Source organism: Gallus gallus, chromosome 2 (assembly GCF_016699485.2).
Source record: "Gallus gallus isolate bGalGal1 chromosome 2, bGalGal1.mat.broiler.GRCg7b, whole genome shotgun sequence".
NCBI lineage: Eukaryota > Metazoa > Chordata > Aves > Galliformes > Phasianidae > Gallus > Gallus gallus.
The window spans coordinates 147,981,645-147,999,013 of record NC_052533.1 but is presented as its reverse complement, the minus strand read 5'-3'; the positions used below and the strand labels follow the sequence as shown (position 1 = coordinate 147,999,013).

General features: G+C 59.6%; 1 protein-coding gene across 2 annotated transcripts in view; it reads left to right on the top strand.

The window, feature by feature from the left end:
- Window positions 1–8,874, top strand: part of LOC121112980 (cleavage and polyadenylation specificity factor subunit 1-like) — a 43,595-nt gene extending 34,721 nt beyond the window's left edge. For both annotated transcript variants that reach the window (XM_040696130.2, XM_046927207.1), the window contains 2 exons: window positions 1,253–1,363; window positions 8,718–8,874. In XM_040696130.2, the coding sequence (XP_040552064.1) occupies window positions 1,253–1,363; window positions 8,718–8,815 (209 nt within the window). In that variant the 3' untranslated portion in view covers window positions 8,816–8,874. The remainder of the gene's footprint in view (window positions 1–1,252; window positions 1,364–8,717) is intronic.
- The last annotated feature ends 8,495 nt before the right edge of the window (window positions 8,875–17,369 follow it).

Here is a 17,369-nt window from a genome sequence, read left to right as displayed (position 1 = left end):
CCCCCATTACCCCCCCCATTACCCCCCCCATTGATACCCCCCCTGTTACCCCCCCCATTGATGCCCCCCCCGTTACCCCCCCCATTGATGCCCCCCCCCATTACCCCCCCCGTTGATGCCCCCCCTGTTACCCCCCCCATTGATGCCCCCCCCGTTACCCCCCCCCATTGATGCCCCCCCATTACCCCTCCCGTTGATGCCCCCCCCATTACCCCCCCCATTGATGCCCCCCCCGTTACCCCCCCCATTGATGCCCCCCCTGTTACCCCCCCCATTGATGTCCCCCCATTACCCCCCCCGTTGATGCCCCCCCCGTTACCCCCCCCGTTGATGCCCCCCCCATTACCCCCCCCGTTGATGCCCCCCCTGTTACCCCCCCCCATTACCCCCCCCATTGATGCCCCCCCCCGTTACCCCCCCCGTTGATGCCCCCCCTGTTACCCCCCCCCCATTACCCCCCCCCGTTGATGCCCCCCCATTACCCCCCCGTTGATGCCCCCCCTGTTACCCCCCCCATTGATGCCCCCCCCATTACCCCCCCCGTTGATGCCCCCCCCGTTACCCCCCCCATTACCCCCCCCATTGATACCCCCCCTGTTACCCCCCCCCCATTGATGCCCCCCCCATTACCCCCCCATTGATACCCCCCCTATTACCCCCCCCATTGATGCCCCCCTCATTACCCCCCCCATTGATGCCCCCCCCATTACCCCCCCCATTGATGCCCCCCCTGTTACCCCCCCCCGTTGATGCCCCCCCCGTTACCCCCCCCATTGATGCCCCCCCCATTACCCCCCCCATTGATGCCCCCCCTGTTACCCCCCCCCGTTGATGCCCCCCCCGTTACCCCCCCCCGTTGATGCCCCCCCCATTACCCCCCCCCATTGATGCCCCCCCCATTACCCCCCCCCGTTGATGCCCCCCCATTACCCCCCCCCGTTGATGCCCCCCATTACCCCCCCCGTTGATGCCCCCCCCGTTACCCCCCCCATTGATGCCCCCCCCATTACCCCCCCCATTGATGCCCCCCCCATTACCCCCCCCGTTGATGCCCCCCCCATTACCCCCCCGTTGATGCCCCCCCTGTTACCCCCCCCGTTGATGCCCCCCCTGTTACCCCCCCCCATTATCCCCCCCATTGATGCCCCCCCCGTTACCCCCCCCCGTTGATGCCCCCCCCGTTACCCCCCCCCATTGATGCCCCCCCCATTACCCCCCCCGTTGATGCCCCCCCGCCGTGCGCTGCCCGCAGGTGGGGTGGTGATCTTCGCGGTGAACTCCCTGCTGTACCTCAACCAGAGTGTGCCGCCCTACGGCGTCTCCCTCAACAGCCTCACCGCCGGAACCACCGTCTTCCCGCTGCGTGAGTGCCGGGGGGGCAGCCGGGGGGGGCATCAATGGGGGGGCATCAATGGGGGGGGGGCAGCGGGGGGGGGCATCAATGGGGGGGGGCATCAAGGGGAGGAGTAACGGGGGGGCATCAACGGGGGGGGCATCAATGGGGGGGATTAAGGGGGGGGGCATCAATGGGGGGGCATCAATGGGGGGGCGTTAACGGGGGGAGGCATCAATGGGGGGGTAACGGGGGGGGCATCAATGGGGGGGCAAAAGGGGGGGGGTAACAGGGGGGGCATCAATAGGGGGGCATCAAGGGGGGGGGGTAATGGGGGGGGCATCAACGGGGGGGGGCGTTAACGGGGGGGGCATCAATGGTGGGGGTTAACGGAGGGGGCATCAATGGGGGGGGGCGTTAACGGGGGGGGCATCAATGGGGGGGGGCATCAAGGGGGGGGGGTAACGGGGAAGGCATCAACGGGGGGGGCGTTAACGGGGGGGGCATCAATGGGGGAGGGTAACGGGGGGGGCATCAATGGGGGGGGTAATAGGGGGGGCATCAATTGGGGGGGGTAACGGAGGGGGCATCAACGGGGGGGGTAACCGGGGGGGGCATCAATGGGGGGGGGCATCAAGGGGGGGGGGATAATGGGGGGGGCATCAACGGGGGGGGGTAACGGGGGGGGCATCAATGGGGGGGGTTAACGGAGGGGGCATCAATGGAGGGGGGTAACGGGGGGGGCATCAATGGGGGGGCGTTAACGGGGGGGGGCATCAATGGGGGGGCATCAAGGGGGGGGGTAACGGGGAAGGCATCAACGGGGGGGGCGTTAACGGGGGGGGCATCAATGGGGGAGGGTAACGGGGGGGGCATCAACGGGGGGGGCATCAATGGGGGGGGTAATGGGGGGGGGCATCAACGAGGGGGGCATCAATGGGGGGGGGTAACGGGGGGGGGGGTAATTGGGGGGCATCAAGGGGGGGGGGTAATGGGGGGGGCATCAATGGGGGGGGGTAACGGGGGGGCATCAATCGGGGGGGCATCAATGGGGGGGGTAATGGGGGGGCTTCAATGGGGGGTGGTAACGGGGGGGGCATCAATGGGGGGGCATCAAGGGGAGGGTAACGGGGGGGGCATCAATGGGGGGGTGTTAACGGGGGGGGCATCAATGGGGGGGGGTTAACGGGGGGGGCATCAATGGGGGGGCATCAAGGGGGGGGGGGTAATGGGGGGGCATCAATTGGGGGGGCGTTAACGGGGGGGGGCATCAATGGGGGGGGTAACGGGGGGGGCATCAATGGGGGGGCAAAAGGGGGGGGGTAACGGGGGGGGCATCAATGGGGGGGCGTCAACAGGGGGGGCATCAATGGGGGGGTGACGGGGGGGGCGTCAACGGGGGGGCATCAATGGGGGGGCGTCAACGGGGGTTATCAATGGGGGAGGGTTAACGGGGGGGCATCAATGGGGGGGGTAACGGGGGGGGCATCAATGGGGGGGGTTAATGGGGGGGCATCAATGGGGAGGGTAACGGGGGGGCATCAACGGGGGGGGTAACGGGGGTTATAAATGGGGGGGGGTTAACGGGGGGGGGCATGAATGGAGGGGGTAACGGGGGGGGCATCAATGGGGGGGGGCATCAAGGGGGGGGGGTAACGGGGGGCATCAACGGGGGGGGTTACGGGGGGGGACATTAAAAGGGGGGGACAGAAGCGGGGGGTGATGGAACCGGGGGGTGTCATAAACGTGGGGTGACATTAACATGGGGTGACATTAACATGGGGTGACAGAAGCGGGGGGTGACATTAACATGGGGGGACATAAACGTGGGGTGACATAAACGTGGGGTGATAGAAGCAGGGGGTGACATTATTATGGGGTGACATTAACATGGGGTGACATAAATGTGGGGTGACATAAACGTGGGGTGACATAAACGTGGGTGACATTAACATGGGGTGACATTAACGTGGGGTGACATAAATGTGGGGTGACATAAACGTGGGGTGACAGAAGCAGGGGGTGACAGAATCGGGGGGTGGCATAAACATGGGATGGCATAAACATGGGGTGACATGGATGTGGGGGGACATAGATATGGGGTGACACGGATATGGGGTGACATGGATGTGGGGGGACATGGATGTGGGGTGACACGGATATGGGGTGACACGGATGTGGGTATGGGGTGACGTGGATGTGGGATGACATGGATGTGGAATATGGGGTGACACGGATATGGGATGACGCGGATATGCGGTGACATGGATATGGGATATGGGGCGACATGGATAAGGGATATGGGGTCACACGGAGATGGGGTGACATGGGTATGGGATATGGAGTGACGCAGCTGTAGGGTGACGTGGATATGGGGTGACGCGGCTATGGGGTGACACGGATATGGGGTGACATGGATGTGGGATATGGGGTGACATGGATATGGGGTGACATGGATATGGGATGTGGGGTGACATGGCTGTGGGGTGACATGGATATGGGGTGACGTGGATGTGGGGGGACATGGATGTGGGGGGACATGGATGTGGGGGGACATGGATATGGGGGGACATGGATATGGGATATGGGGTGACACGGATATAGGGTGACATTGATGTGGGATATGGGGTGACATGGATATGGGGTGACATGGCTGTGGGGTGACATGGATGTGGGATATGGGGTGACATGGCTGTGGGGTGACATGGATATGGGGTGACGTGGATGTGGGGGGGACATGGATGTGGGGGGACATGGATGTGGGGGGACATGGATATGGGGGGACATGGATATGGGATATGGGGTGACACGGATATAGGGTGACATTGATGTGGGATATGGGGTGACATGGATATGGGGTGACATGGCTGTGGGGTGACATGGATGTGGGATATGGGGTGACACGGATATGGGGTGACACAGATATGGGGTGACACGGATGTGGGTATGGGGTGACGCGGATGTGGGATGACGTGGATTTGGAATATGGGGTGACATGGATATGGGATATGGGGTGGCACGGATATGGGGTGACGTGGCTATGGGGTGACATGGATATGGGATATGGGGTGACATGGATAAAGGATATGGGGTCACACGGAGATGGAGTGACATGGATGTGGGATATGGGGTGACATGGATATGGGATATGGGGTGACATGGATAAAGGATATGGGGTCACACGGAGATGGGGTGACATGGATATGGGATATGGAGTGACGCAGCTGTAGGGTGACGTGGATATGGGGTGACGCGGCTATGGGGTGACACGGATATGGGGTGACATGGATGTGGGATATGGGGTGACATGGATATGCGGTGACATGGATATGGGATGTGGGGTGACATGGCTGTGGGGTGACATGGATATGGGGTGACACGGATATGGGGTGACATGGATGTGGGGGGACATGGATATGGGGGGGCATGGGTATGGGATATGGGGTGGCACGGATATGGGATGACACGGATATGGGGTGACATGGATATGGGATATGGGGTGACACGGATATAGGGTGACATTGATGTGGGATATGGGGTGACATGGATATGGGGTGACATGGCTGTGGGGTGACATGGATGTGGGATATGGGGTGACACGGATATGGGGTGACACGGATGTGGGGTGACACGGATGTGGGTATGGGGTGACGCGGATGTGGGATGACGTGGATGTGGAATATGGGGTGACATGGATATGGGATATGGGGTGGCACGGATATGGGGTGACGCGGCTGTGGGGTGACATGGATATGGGATATGGGGTGACATGGATAAAGGATATGGGGTCACACGGAGATGGAGTGACATGGATGTGGGATATGGGGTGACATGGATATGGGATATGGGGTGACATGGATATGGGGTGACATGGATGTGGGATATGGGGTGACGCAGCTGTAGGGTGACGCGGATATGGGGTGACGCGGCAGTGGGGTGAAATCGATGTGGGATATGGGGTGACATGGATACGGGGTGACACGGATATGGGGTGATGCGGCTGTGGGGTGACGCGGATATGGGGTGACACGGATATGGGGTGACATGGATGTGGGATATGGGGTGACATGGATATGGGGTGACACGGATATGGGGTGACACGGATATGGGATATGGAGTGACCTGGATATGGGGTGACATGGATGTGGGATATGGGGTGACACGGATATGGGGTGATGCGGCTGTGGGGTGATGCGGCTGTGGGATGACATGGATGTGGGATATGGGGTGACATGGATATGGGATATGGGGTGGCGCGGATATGGGGTGACATGGATGTGGGGTGACATGGATATGGGATATGGGGTGACACGGCTATGGGGGGACATGGATATGGGGGGACATGGATATGGGGTGACACGGATATGGGGGGACATGGATGTGGGATATGGGGTGATACGGATATGGGGTGAGGCGGCTGTGGGGTGACGTGGATATGGGGTGATATGGATATGGGGTGACACGGATATGGGGTGAGGCGGATATGGGATATGGGGTGACATGGATATGGGGTGATGTGGATATGGGGTGATATGGATGTGGGGTGACATGGATATGGGATATGGGGTGACATGGCTGTGGGGTGACATGGATGTGGGATATGGGGTGACACGGATATGGGGTGACATGGATATGGGGTGACACGGATATGGGATATGGGGTGACGTGGCTATGGGGTGACATGGATATGGGGGGACATGGATGTGGGGTGACATGGATATGGGGTGACATGGATATGGGATATGGGGTGACGTGGATATGGGGTGAGGCGGATATGGGATATGGGGTGGCACGGCTACGGGGTGACGCGGATATGGGATATGGGGTGACATGGCTGTGGGGTGACATGGATATGGGGGGACATGGATATGGGATATGGAGTGACACGGATATGGGGTGACATGGATGTGGGATATGGGGTGACGCAGCTGTAGGGTGACGCGGATATGGGGTGACATGGCTGTGGGGTGACGTGGATATGGGGTGAAATGGATGTGGGATATGGGGTGACATGGATATGGGATATGGGGTGACATGGATATGGGGTGACATGGATATGGGGGGACATGGATATGGGATATGGGGTGACACGGATATGGGGTGACATGGATGTGGGTATGGGGTGACACGGCTGTGGGGTGACGCGGATATGGGGTGACGTGGCTATGGGGTGACATGGACTTGGGGTGACACGGATATGGGGTGACACGGATATGGGATATGGGGTGGCACGGATATGGGGTGAGGCGGCTATGGGATATGGGGTGAGGCGGATATGGGGTGACACAGATATGGGATATGGGGTGACGCGGATATGGGGTGAGGCGGATATGGGATATGGGGTGAGGCGGATATGGGGTGACACGGATATGGGATATGGGGTGACGCGGATATGGGGTGAGGCGGATATGGGATATGGGGTGACGCGGATATGGGGTGAGGCGGATATGGGATAGGGGGTGGCACGGCTATGGGGTGATGCGGATATGGGATATGGGGTGAGGTGGATATGGGGTGACACGGATATGGGATATGGGGTGACGCAGATATGGGGTGATGCGGATATGGGATATGGGGTGGCACGGATATGGGGTGATGCGGATATGGGATATGGGGTGACGTGGATATGGGGTGAGGCGGATATAAGATATGGGGTGAGGCGGATATGGGGTGACACGGATATGGGATATGGGGTGACGCAGATATGGGGTGATGCGGATATGGGATATGGGGTGAGGCGGATATGGGGTGACACGGATATGGGATATGGGGTGACGCGGATATGGGGTGATGCGGATATGGGATATGGGGTGGCACGGCTATGGGATGACACAGATGTGGGGTGACATGGATATGGGATATGGGGTGACGCGGATATGGGATATGGGGTGGCACGGCTATGGGATGACACAGATGTGGGGTGACACGGATATGGGATATGGGGTGACGCGGATATGGGATATGGGGTGGCACGGCTATGGGGTGACACAGATGTGGGGTGACATGGATATGGGATATGGGGTGATGCGGATATGGGATATGGGGTGACACGGATATGGGATATGGGGTGACGCGGATATGGGGTGATGCGGATATGGGATATGGGGTGAGGCGGATATGGGGTGACACGGATATGGGGTATGGGGTGACGTGGATATGGGGTGAGGCGGATATGGGATATGGGGTGGCATGGATATGGGGTGAGGCGGATATGGGATATGGGGTGACATGGATATGGGATATGGGGTGATGCGGATATGGGGTGAGGCGGATATGGGATATGGGGTGACACGGATATGGGATATGGGGTGATGCGGATATGGGGTGATGCGGATATGGGATATGGGGTGGCACGGATATGGGGTGATGCGGATATGGAATATGGGGTGGCACGGCTATGGGCTATGGGGTGATGCGGATATGGGATATGGGGTGGCACGGCTGTGGGGTGATGCGGATATGGGATATGGGGTGGCACGGATATGGGGTGACACGGATATGGGATATGGGGTGACGCAGATATGGGGTGATGTGGATATGGGATATGGGGTGGCACGGCTATGGGATGACACAGATGTGGGGTGACACGGATATGGGATATGGGGTGAGGCGGATATGGGGTGACACGGATATGGGATATGGGGTGACGTGGATATGGGGTGAGGTGGATATGGGATATGGGGTGGCACGGATATGGGGTGATGCGGATATGGGATATGGGGTGACGTGGATATGGGGTGATGCGGATATGGGGTGGCACGGATATGGGGTGATGCGGATATGGGATATGGGGTGGCACGGCTATGGGATGACACAGATGTGGGGTGACACGGATATGGGATATGGGGTGACGTGGATATGGGGTGAGGCGGATATGGGATATGGGGTGAGGCGGATATGGGGTGACACGGATATGGGATATGGGGTGACGCAGATATGGGGTGATGCGGATATGGGATATGGGGTGACGTGGATATGGGGTGAGGCGGATATGGGATATGGGGTGAGGCGGATATGGGGTGACACGGATATGGGATATGGGGTGACGTGGATATGGGGTGAGGCGGCTATGGGATATGGGGTGAGGCGGATATGGGGTGACACGGATGTGGGATATGGGGTGAGGCGGATATGGGATATGGGGTGAGGCAGATATGGGGTGACACGGATATGGGATATGGGGTGATGCGGATATGGGGTGAGGCGGATATGGGATATGGGGTGGCACGGATATGGGGTGAGGCGGCTATGGGATATGGGGTGAGGCGGATATGGGGTGACACGGCTATGGGATATGGGGTGGCATGGCTATGGGGTGACACGGCTATGGGGTGACACGGCTATGGGCTATGGGGTGAGGCGGCGGTGGGTGTGTGCCGCGCAGGGCTGCAGGACGGTGTGCGTGTGACGCTGGACTGCGCTCAGGCCGCCTTCATCTCCTACGACAAAATGGTCATCTCCCTGAAGGGCGGCGAGATGTGAGCGCCGCCGTCACCTCCCGCTGTCACCACGTCCCGCTGTCACCCCCCCATTGTCACCACCCCCCATTGTCACCACGTCCCACTGTCACCACCCCCCACTGTCACCAACCCCCCATTGTCACCCCCCCCCCACTGTCACCACCCCCCATTGTCGCCAACCCCCCATTGTCGCCAACCCCCCCTTTGTCCCCGTCCCCATTGATACCACCCCATGGTCGCCATCCCATTGTCACCACCCCATTGTCACCTCTGTCACCACATCCCACTGTCACCACCCCCCATTGTCGCTGTCCCCATTGTCCCCATCCCCATTGTCACCCACTGTCGCCATCCCATTGTCACCATCCCCATTGTCACCCATTGTCACCACTCCCCATTATCACATCTGTCACCACATCCCACTGTCACCACCCCCCCATTGTCACCCCCCCGTTGTCACCATCCCCATTGTCACCCATAATCACCATCCCCCATTGTCACCTCTGTCACCACGTCCCACTGTCACCACGTCCCACTGTCACCACCCCCCACTGTCACCACCCCCCATTGTCGCCACCCCCCCATTGTCGCCACCCCCCCATTGTCGCTGTCCCCATTGTCCCCGTCCCCATTGATACCACCCCATTGTCACCATCCCCATTGTCACCCATTGTCACCACTCCCCATTGTCACATCTGTCACCATGTCCCACTGTCACCACCCCCCCATTGTCACCCCCCCGTTGTCACCATCCCCATTGTTACCCATAATCACCATCCCCCATTGTCACCTCTGTCACCACGTCCCACTGTCACCACGTCCCACTGTCACCACCCCCCATTGTCGCCACCCCCCCATTGTCGCTGTCCCCATTGTCCCCGTCCCCATTGATACCACCCCATGGTCGCCATCCCATTGTCACCATCCCCATTGTCACCCATAATCACCATCCCCCATTGTCACCTCTGTCACCACATCCCACTGTCACCACCCCCCATTGTCGCTGTCCCCATTGTGCCCGTCCCCATTGTCACCCATGGTCGCCATCCCCATTGTCACATCTGTCACCACGTCCCACTGTCACCACCCCCCTGTTGTCACCCCCCCGTTGTCACCACCCCATTGTCACCACCCCATTGTCACCATCCCCACTGTCACCCATAATCACCATCCCCCATTGTCACCTCTGTCACCACATCCCACTGTCACCACCCCTCCGTTGTCACCCCCCCGTTGTCACCACCCCATTGTCACCACCCCATTGTCCCCATCCCCATTGTCACCCATAATCACCATCCCCCCCATTGTCACCTCTGTAACCACATCCCACTGTCACCACCCCCCATTGTCGCTGTCCCCATTGTCCCCATCTCCATTGTCACCCATGGTCGCCATCCCATTGTCACCATCCCCATTGTCACATCTGTCACCACATCCCACTGTCACCACCCCCCTGTTGTCACCCCCCTATTGTCACCCCCCCGTTGTCTCCACCCCATTGTCACCATCCCCATTGTCACATCTGTCACCACGTCCCACTGTCACCACCCCCCTGTTGTCACCCCCCCCGTTGTCTCCACCCCATTGTCACCATCCCCATTGTCACCTCTGTCACCACATCCCACTGTCACCACCCCCCATTGTCACCACCCCCCATTGTCGCTGTCCCCATTGTCCCCGTCCCCATTGTCACCCATGGTCGCCATCCCCATTGTCACATCTGTCACCACATCCCACTGTCACCACCCCCCCGTTGTCACCCCCCCATTGTCACCACCCCATTGTCACCATCCCCATTGTCACCCATAATCACCATCCCCCCCATTGTCACCTCTGTCACCACGTCCCACTGTCACCACCCCCCACTGTCGCCACCCCCCATTGTCGCCACCCCCCCATTGTCGCTGTCCCCATTGTCCCCGTCCCCATTGATACCACCCCATGGTCGCCATCCCATTGTCACCATCCCCATTGTCACCCATTGTCACCACTCCCCATTGTCACATCTGTCACCACATCCCACTGTCACCACCCCCCCGTTGTCACCCCCCCGTTGTCACCACCCCATTGTCACCATCCCCACTGTCACCCATAATCACCATCCCCCCCATTGTCACCTCTGTCACCAGATCCCACTGTTGCCACCCCCCCATTGTCACCACCCCATTGTCACCTCTGTCACCACATCCCACTGTCACCACCCCCCATTGTCGCTGTCCCCATTGTCCCCGTCCCCATTGTCACCCATGGTCGCCATCCCATTGTCCCCATCCCCATTGTCACCCATGGTTGCCATCCCCATTGTCACATCTGTCACCACATCCCACTGTCACCACCCCCCTGTTGTCACCCCCCCGTTGTCACCACCCCATTGTCACCACCCCATTGTCACCATCTCCATTGTCACCCATAATCACCATCCCCCATTGTCACCTCTGTCACCACATCCCACTGTCACCACGTCCCACTGTCACCAGCCCCCACTGTCACCACCCCCCATTGTCACCAACCCCCCATTGTCGCCACCCCCCCATTGTCGCTGTCCCCATTGTCCCCGTCCCCATTGATACCACCCCATGGTCGCCATCCCATTGTCACCATCCCCATTGTCACCCATTGTCACCACTCCCCATTGTCACATCTGTCACCATGTCCCACTGTCACCACCCCCCCGTTGTCACCCCCCCATTGTCACCACCCCATTGTCACCATCCCCATTGTCACCCATAATCACCATCCCCCATTGTCACCTCTGTCACCACATCCCACTGTCACCACCCCCCATTGTCGCTGTCCCCATTGTCCCCATCCCCATTGTCACCCATTGTCACCATCCCATTGTCACCATCCCCATTGTCACCCATTGTCACCACTCCCCATTATCACATCTGTCACCACATCCCACTGTCACCACCCCCCCGTTGTCACCCCCCCGTTGTCACCATCCCCATTGTCACCCATAATCACCATCCCCCATTGTCACCTCTGTCACCACGTCCCACTGTCACCACGTCCCACTGTCACCACCCCCCACTGTCACCACCCCCCATTGTCGACAACCCCCCCATTGTCGCTGTCCCCATTGTCCCCATCCCCATTGATACCACCCCATTGTCGCCATCCCATTGTCCCCATCCCCATTGTCACCTCTGTCACCACGTCCCACTGTCACCACCCCCCCGTTGTCACCCCCCCATTGTCACCACCCCATTGTCACCATCCCCATTGTTACCCATAATCACCATCCCCCATTGTCACCTCTGTCACCACATCCCACTGTCACCACCCCCCATTGTCGCTGTCCCCATTGTCCCCGTCCCCATTGTCACCCATGGTCGCCATCCCATTGTCACCATCCCCATTGTCACCTCTGTCACCACATCCCACTGTCACCACCCCCCTGTTGTCACCCCTCCGTTGTCACCCCTCCGTTGTCACCCCCCCGTTGTCACCCCCCCATTGTCACCACCCCATTGTCACCATCCCCACTGTCACCCATAATCACCATCCCCCCCATTGTCACCTCTGTCACCACATCCCACTGTTGCCACCCCCCCATTGTCACCACCCCATTGTCACCTCTGTCACCACATCCCACTGTCACCACCCCCCATTGTCGCTGTCCCCCATTGTCCCCATCCCCATTGTCACCCATTGTCGCCATCCCATTGTCACCATTCCCATTGTCACCCGTGGTCGCCATCCCCATTGTCACATCTGTCACCATGTCCCACTGTCACCACCCCCCCGTTGTCACCCCCCCGTTGTCACCCCCCCGTTGTCCCCATCCACGTTGTCACCACCCCATTGTCACCACCCCATTGTCACCATCCCCATTGTCACCCATTGTCACCACTCCCCATTATCACATCTGTCACCACATCCCACTGTCACCACCCCCCCATTGTCACCCCCCCGTTGTCACCATCCCCATTGTCACCCATAATCACCATCCTCCATTGTCACCTCTGTCACCACGTCCCACTGTCACCACGTCCCACTGTCACCACCCCCCACTGTCACCACCCCCCATTGTCGCCACCCCCCCATTGTCGCCAACCCCCCCATTGTCGCTGTCCCCATTGTCCCCGTCCCCATTGATACCACCCCATGGTCGCCATCCCATTGTCCCCATCCCCATTGCCACCCATGGTCGCCATCCCCATTGTCACATCTGTCACCACGTCCCACTGTCACCACCCCCCTGTTGTCACCCCCCCATTGTCACCACCCCATTGTCACCATCCCCATTGTCACCCATAATCACCATCCCCCATTGTCACCTCTGTCACCACATCCCACTGTCACCACCCCCCATTGTCGCCAACCCCCCATTGTCGCTGTCCCCATTGTCCCCGTCCCCATTGTCACCCATGGTCGCCATCCCATTGTCCCCATCCCCATTGTCCACCCATGGTTGCCATCCCCATTGTCACATCTGTCACCACATCCCACTGTCACCACCCCTCCGTTGTCACCCCCCCATTGTCACCACCCCATAATCACCATCCCCATTGTCACCCATAATCACCATCCCCCCCATTGTCACCTCTGTCACCACATCCCACTGTTGCCACCCCCCCATTGTCACCACCCATTGTCACCTCTGTCACCACATCCCACTGTCACCACCCCCCTGTTGTCACCCCCCCGTTGTCACCACCCCATTGTCACCACCCCATTGTCACCTCTGTCACTACATCCCACTGTCACCACCCCCCATTGTCACCAACCCCCCCATTGTCGCCGTCCCCATTGTCCCCATCCCCATTGTCACCACCTCGTTGTCGCTATCCCATTGTCACCATCCCCATTGTCGCTGTCCCCACTGTCACCAACCCCATTGTCACCACCCCATTGTCACCATCCCCATTGTCACCCGTGGTCGCCATCCCCATTGTCACCTCTGTCACCACATCCCACTGTCACCACCCCCCTATTGTCACCCCCCCGTTGTCACCACCCCATTGTCACCACCCCATTGTCACCATCCCCACTGTCACCCATAATCACCATCCCCCCCATTGTCACCTCTGTCACCACATCCCACTGTCACCACCCCCCATTGTCGCTGTCCCCATTGTCCCCGTCCCCATTGTCACCCATGGTCGCCATCCCATTGTCACCATCCCCATTGTCACCTCTGTCACCACATCCCACTGTCACCACCCCCCTGTTGTCACCCTCCGTTGTCACCCCTCCGTTGTCACCCCCCCCGTTGTCACCACCCCATTGTCGCCATCCCATTGTCCCCATCCCCATTGTCACCTCTGTCACCACGTCCCACTGTCACCACCCCCCCGTTGTCACCCCCCCATTGTCACCACCCCATTGTCACCATCCCCATTGTTACCCATAATCACCATCCCCCATTGTCACCTCTGTCACCACATCCCACTGTCACCACCCCCCATTGTCGCTGTCCCCATTGTCCCCATCCCCATTGTCACCCATTGTCGCCATCCCATTGTCACCATTCCCATTGTCACCCATGGTCGCCATCCCCATTGTCACCTCTGTCACCATGTCCCACTGTCACCACCCCCCCGTTGTCACCCCCCCGTTGTCACCCCCCCGTTGTCCCCATCCCCGTTGTCACCACCCCATTGTCACCACCCCATTGTCACCATCCCCATTGTCACCCATTGTCACCACTCCCCATTATCACATCTGTCACCACATCCCACTGTCACCACCCCCCCGTTGTCACCCCCCCGTTGTCACCATCCCCATTGTCACCCATAATCACCATCCCCCATTGTCACCTCTGTCACCACGTCCCACTGTCACCACGTCCCACTGTCACCACCCCCCACTGTCACCACCCCCCATTGTCGACAACCCCCCCATTGTCGCTGTCCCCATTGTCCCCGTCCCCATTGATACCACCCCATGGTCGCCATCCCATTGTCCCCGTCCCCATTGCCACCCATGGTCGCCATCCCCATTGTCACATCTGTCACCATGTCCCACTGTCACCACCCCCCCATTGTCACCACCCATTGTCACCACCCCATTGTCACCATCCCCATTGTCACCCATAATCACCATCCCCCATTGTCACCTCTGTCACCACATCCCACTGTCACCACCCCCCATTGTCGCTGTCCCCATTGTCCCCGTCCCCATTGCCACCCATGGTCGCCATCCCCATTGTCACATCTGTCACCATGTCCCACTGTCACCACCCCCCCGTTGTCACCCCCCGTTGTCACCCCCCCGTTGTCACCCCCCCATTGTCACCACCCCATTGTCACCATCCCCATTGTCACCCATAATCACCATCCCCCATTGTCACCTCTGTCACCACATCCCACTGTTGCCACCCCCCCATTGTCGCCACCCCATTGTCACCATTCCCATTGTCACCTCTGTCACCACATCCCACTGTCACCACCCCCCTGTTGTCACCCCCCCGTTGTCACCACCCCATTGTCACCACCCCATTGTCACCATCCCCATTGTCACCCATAATCACCATCCCCCCATTGTCACCTCTGTCACCACATCCCACTGTCACCACCCCCCACTGTCGCCACCCCCCCATTGTCGCTGTCCCCATTGTCCCCGTCCCCATTGTCACCCATGGTCGCCATCCCCATTGTCACATCTGTCACCATGTCCCACTGTCACCACCCCCCCGTTGTCACCCCCCCGTTGTCACCCCCCCATTGTCACCACCCCATTGTCACCATCCCCATTGTCACCCATAATCACCATCCCCCATTGTCACCTCTGTCACCACATCCCACTGTTGCCACCCCCCCATTGTCACCACCCCATTGTCACCTCTGTCACCACGTCCCACTGTCACCACCCCCCATTGTCGCCACCCCCCCATTGTCGCCACCCCCCCATTGTCGCTGTCCCCATTGTCCCCGTCCCCATTGATACCACCCCATGGTCGCCATCCCATTGTCCCCGTCCCCATTGCCACCCATGGTCGCCATCCCCATTGTCACATCTGTCACCATGTCCCACTGTCACCACCCCCCCGTTGTCACCCCCCCGTTGTCACCCCCCCATTGTCACCACCCCATTGTCCCCATCCCCATTGTCACCCATAATCACCATCCCCCCATTGTCACCTCTGTCACCACATCCCACTGTCACCACCCCCCATTGTCACTGTCCCCATTGTCCCCATCTCCATTGTCACCCATTGTCGCCATCCCATTGTCGCCATCCCCATTGTCACATCTGTCACCACATCCCACTGTCACCACCCCCCTGTTGTCACCCCCCCGTTGTCACCACCCCATTGTCACCACCCCATTGTCACCTCTGTCACTACATCCCACTGTCACCACCCCCCATTGTCACCAACCCCCCCATTGTCGCCGTCCCCATTGTCCCCATCCCCATTGTCACCACCTCGTTGTCGCCATCCCATTGTCACCATCCCCATTGTCGCTGTCCCCATTGTCACCACCCCCCATTGTCACCACCCCATTATCACCATCCCCATTGTCACCCATTGTCACCATACCCCATTGTCGCCTCTGTCACCACATCCCACTGTTACCGTCCCCATTGTTGCTGTCCCCATTGTCCCCATCCCCATTGTCACCACCCCATTGTCCGCATCCCATGGTCGCCATCCCATTGTCACCATCCCCATTGTCACCCATTGTCACCACCCCCCACTGTCACCTCTGTCACCACATCCCACTGTCACCACCCCCCTGTTGTCACCCCCCCGTTGTCACCACCCCATTGTCACCACCCCATTGTCACCATCTCCATTGTCACCCATAATCACCATCCCCTATTGTCACCTCTGTCACCACATCCCACTGTTGCCACCCCCCCATTGTCACCACCCCATTGTCACCTCTGTCACCACATCCCACTGTCACCACCCCCCATTGTCGCTGTCCCCATTGTCCCCATCCCCATTGTCACCCATGGTCGCCATCCCCATTGTCACATCTGTCACCACGTCCCACTGTCACCACCCCCCTGTTGTCACCCCCCCCATTGTCACCCCCCCATTGTCACCATCCCCGTTGTCACCGCCCCATTGTCACCCATTGTCACCATCCCCCATTGTCACCTCTGTCACCACCCCATTGTCACCACCCCCCATTGTCACCAACCCCCCCCATTGTCGCCGTCCCCATTGTCCCCATCCCCATTGTCACCACCCCATTGTCACCACCCCCCATTGTCACCTCTGTCACCACCCCATTGTCACCACCCCATTGTCACCACCCCCCATTGTCACCTCTGTCACCACCCCATTGTCACCACCCCATTGTCACCCATTGTCACCATCCTCCATTGTCACGTCTGTCACCACGTCCCACTGTCACCACCCCATTGTCGCCACCCCATTGTCACCACCCCATTGTCACTGTCCCTGTTGTCACCACCCCCATTGTCACCATCCCTATTATCACTGACCCCATTGCCACCATCCCCCATTCACCACCCCCCATTGTCACCACCCCATTGTCCCCACCCCATTGCCACCACCCCATTGTCCCTGCCCCCATTGTCCCCATCCCATTGTCACCACCCCATTGTCACCACCCCCATTGTCACCTCTGTCACCCTCCCATTGCCACCGTCCC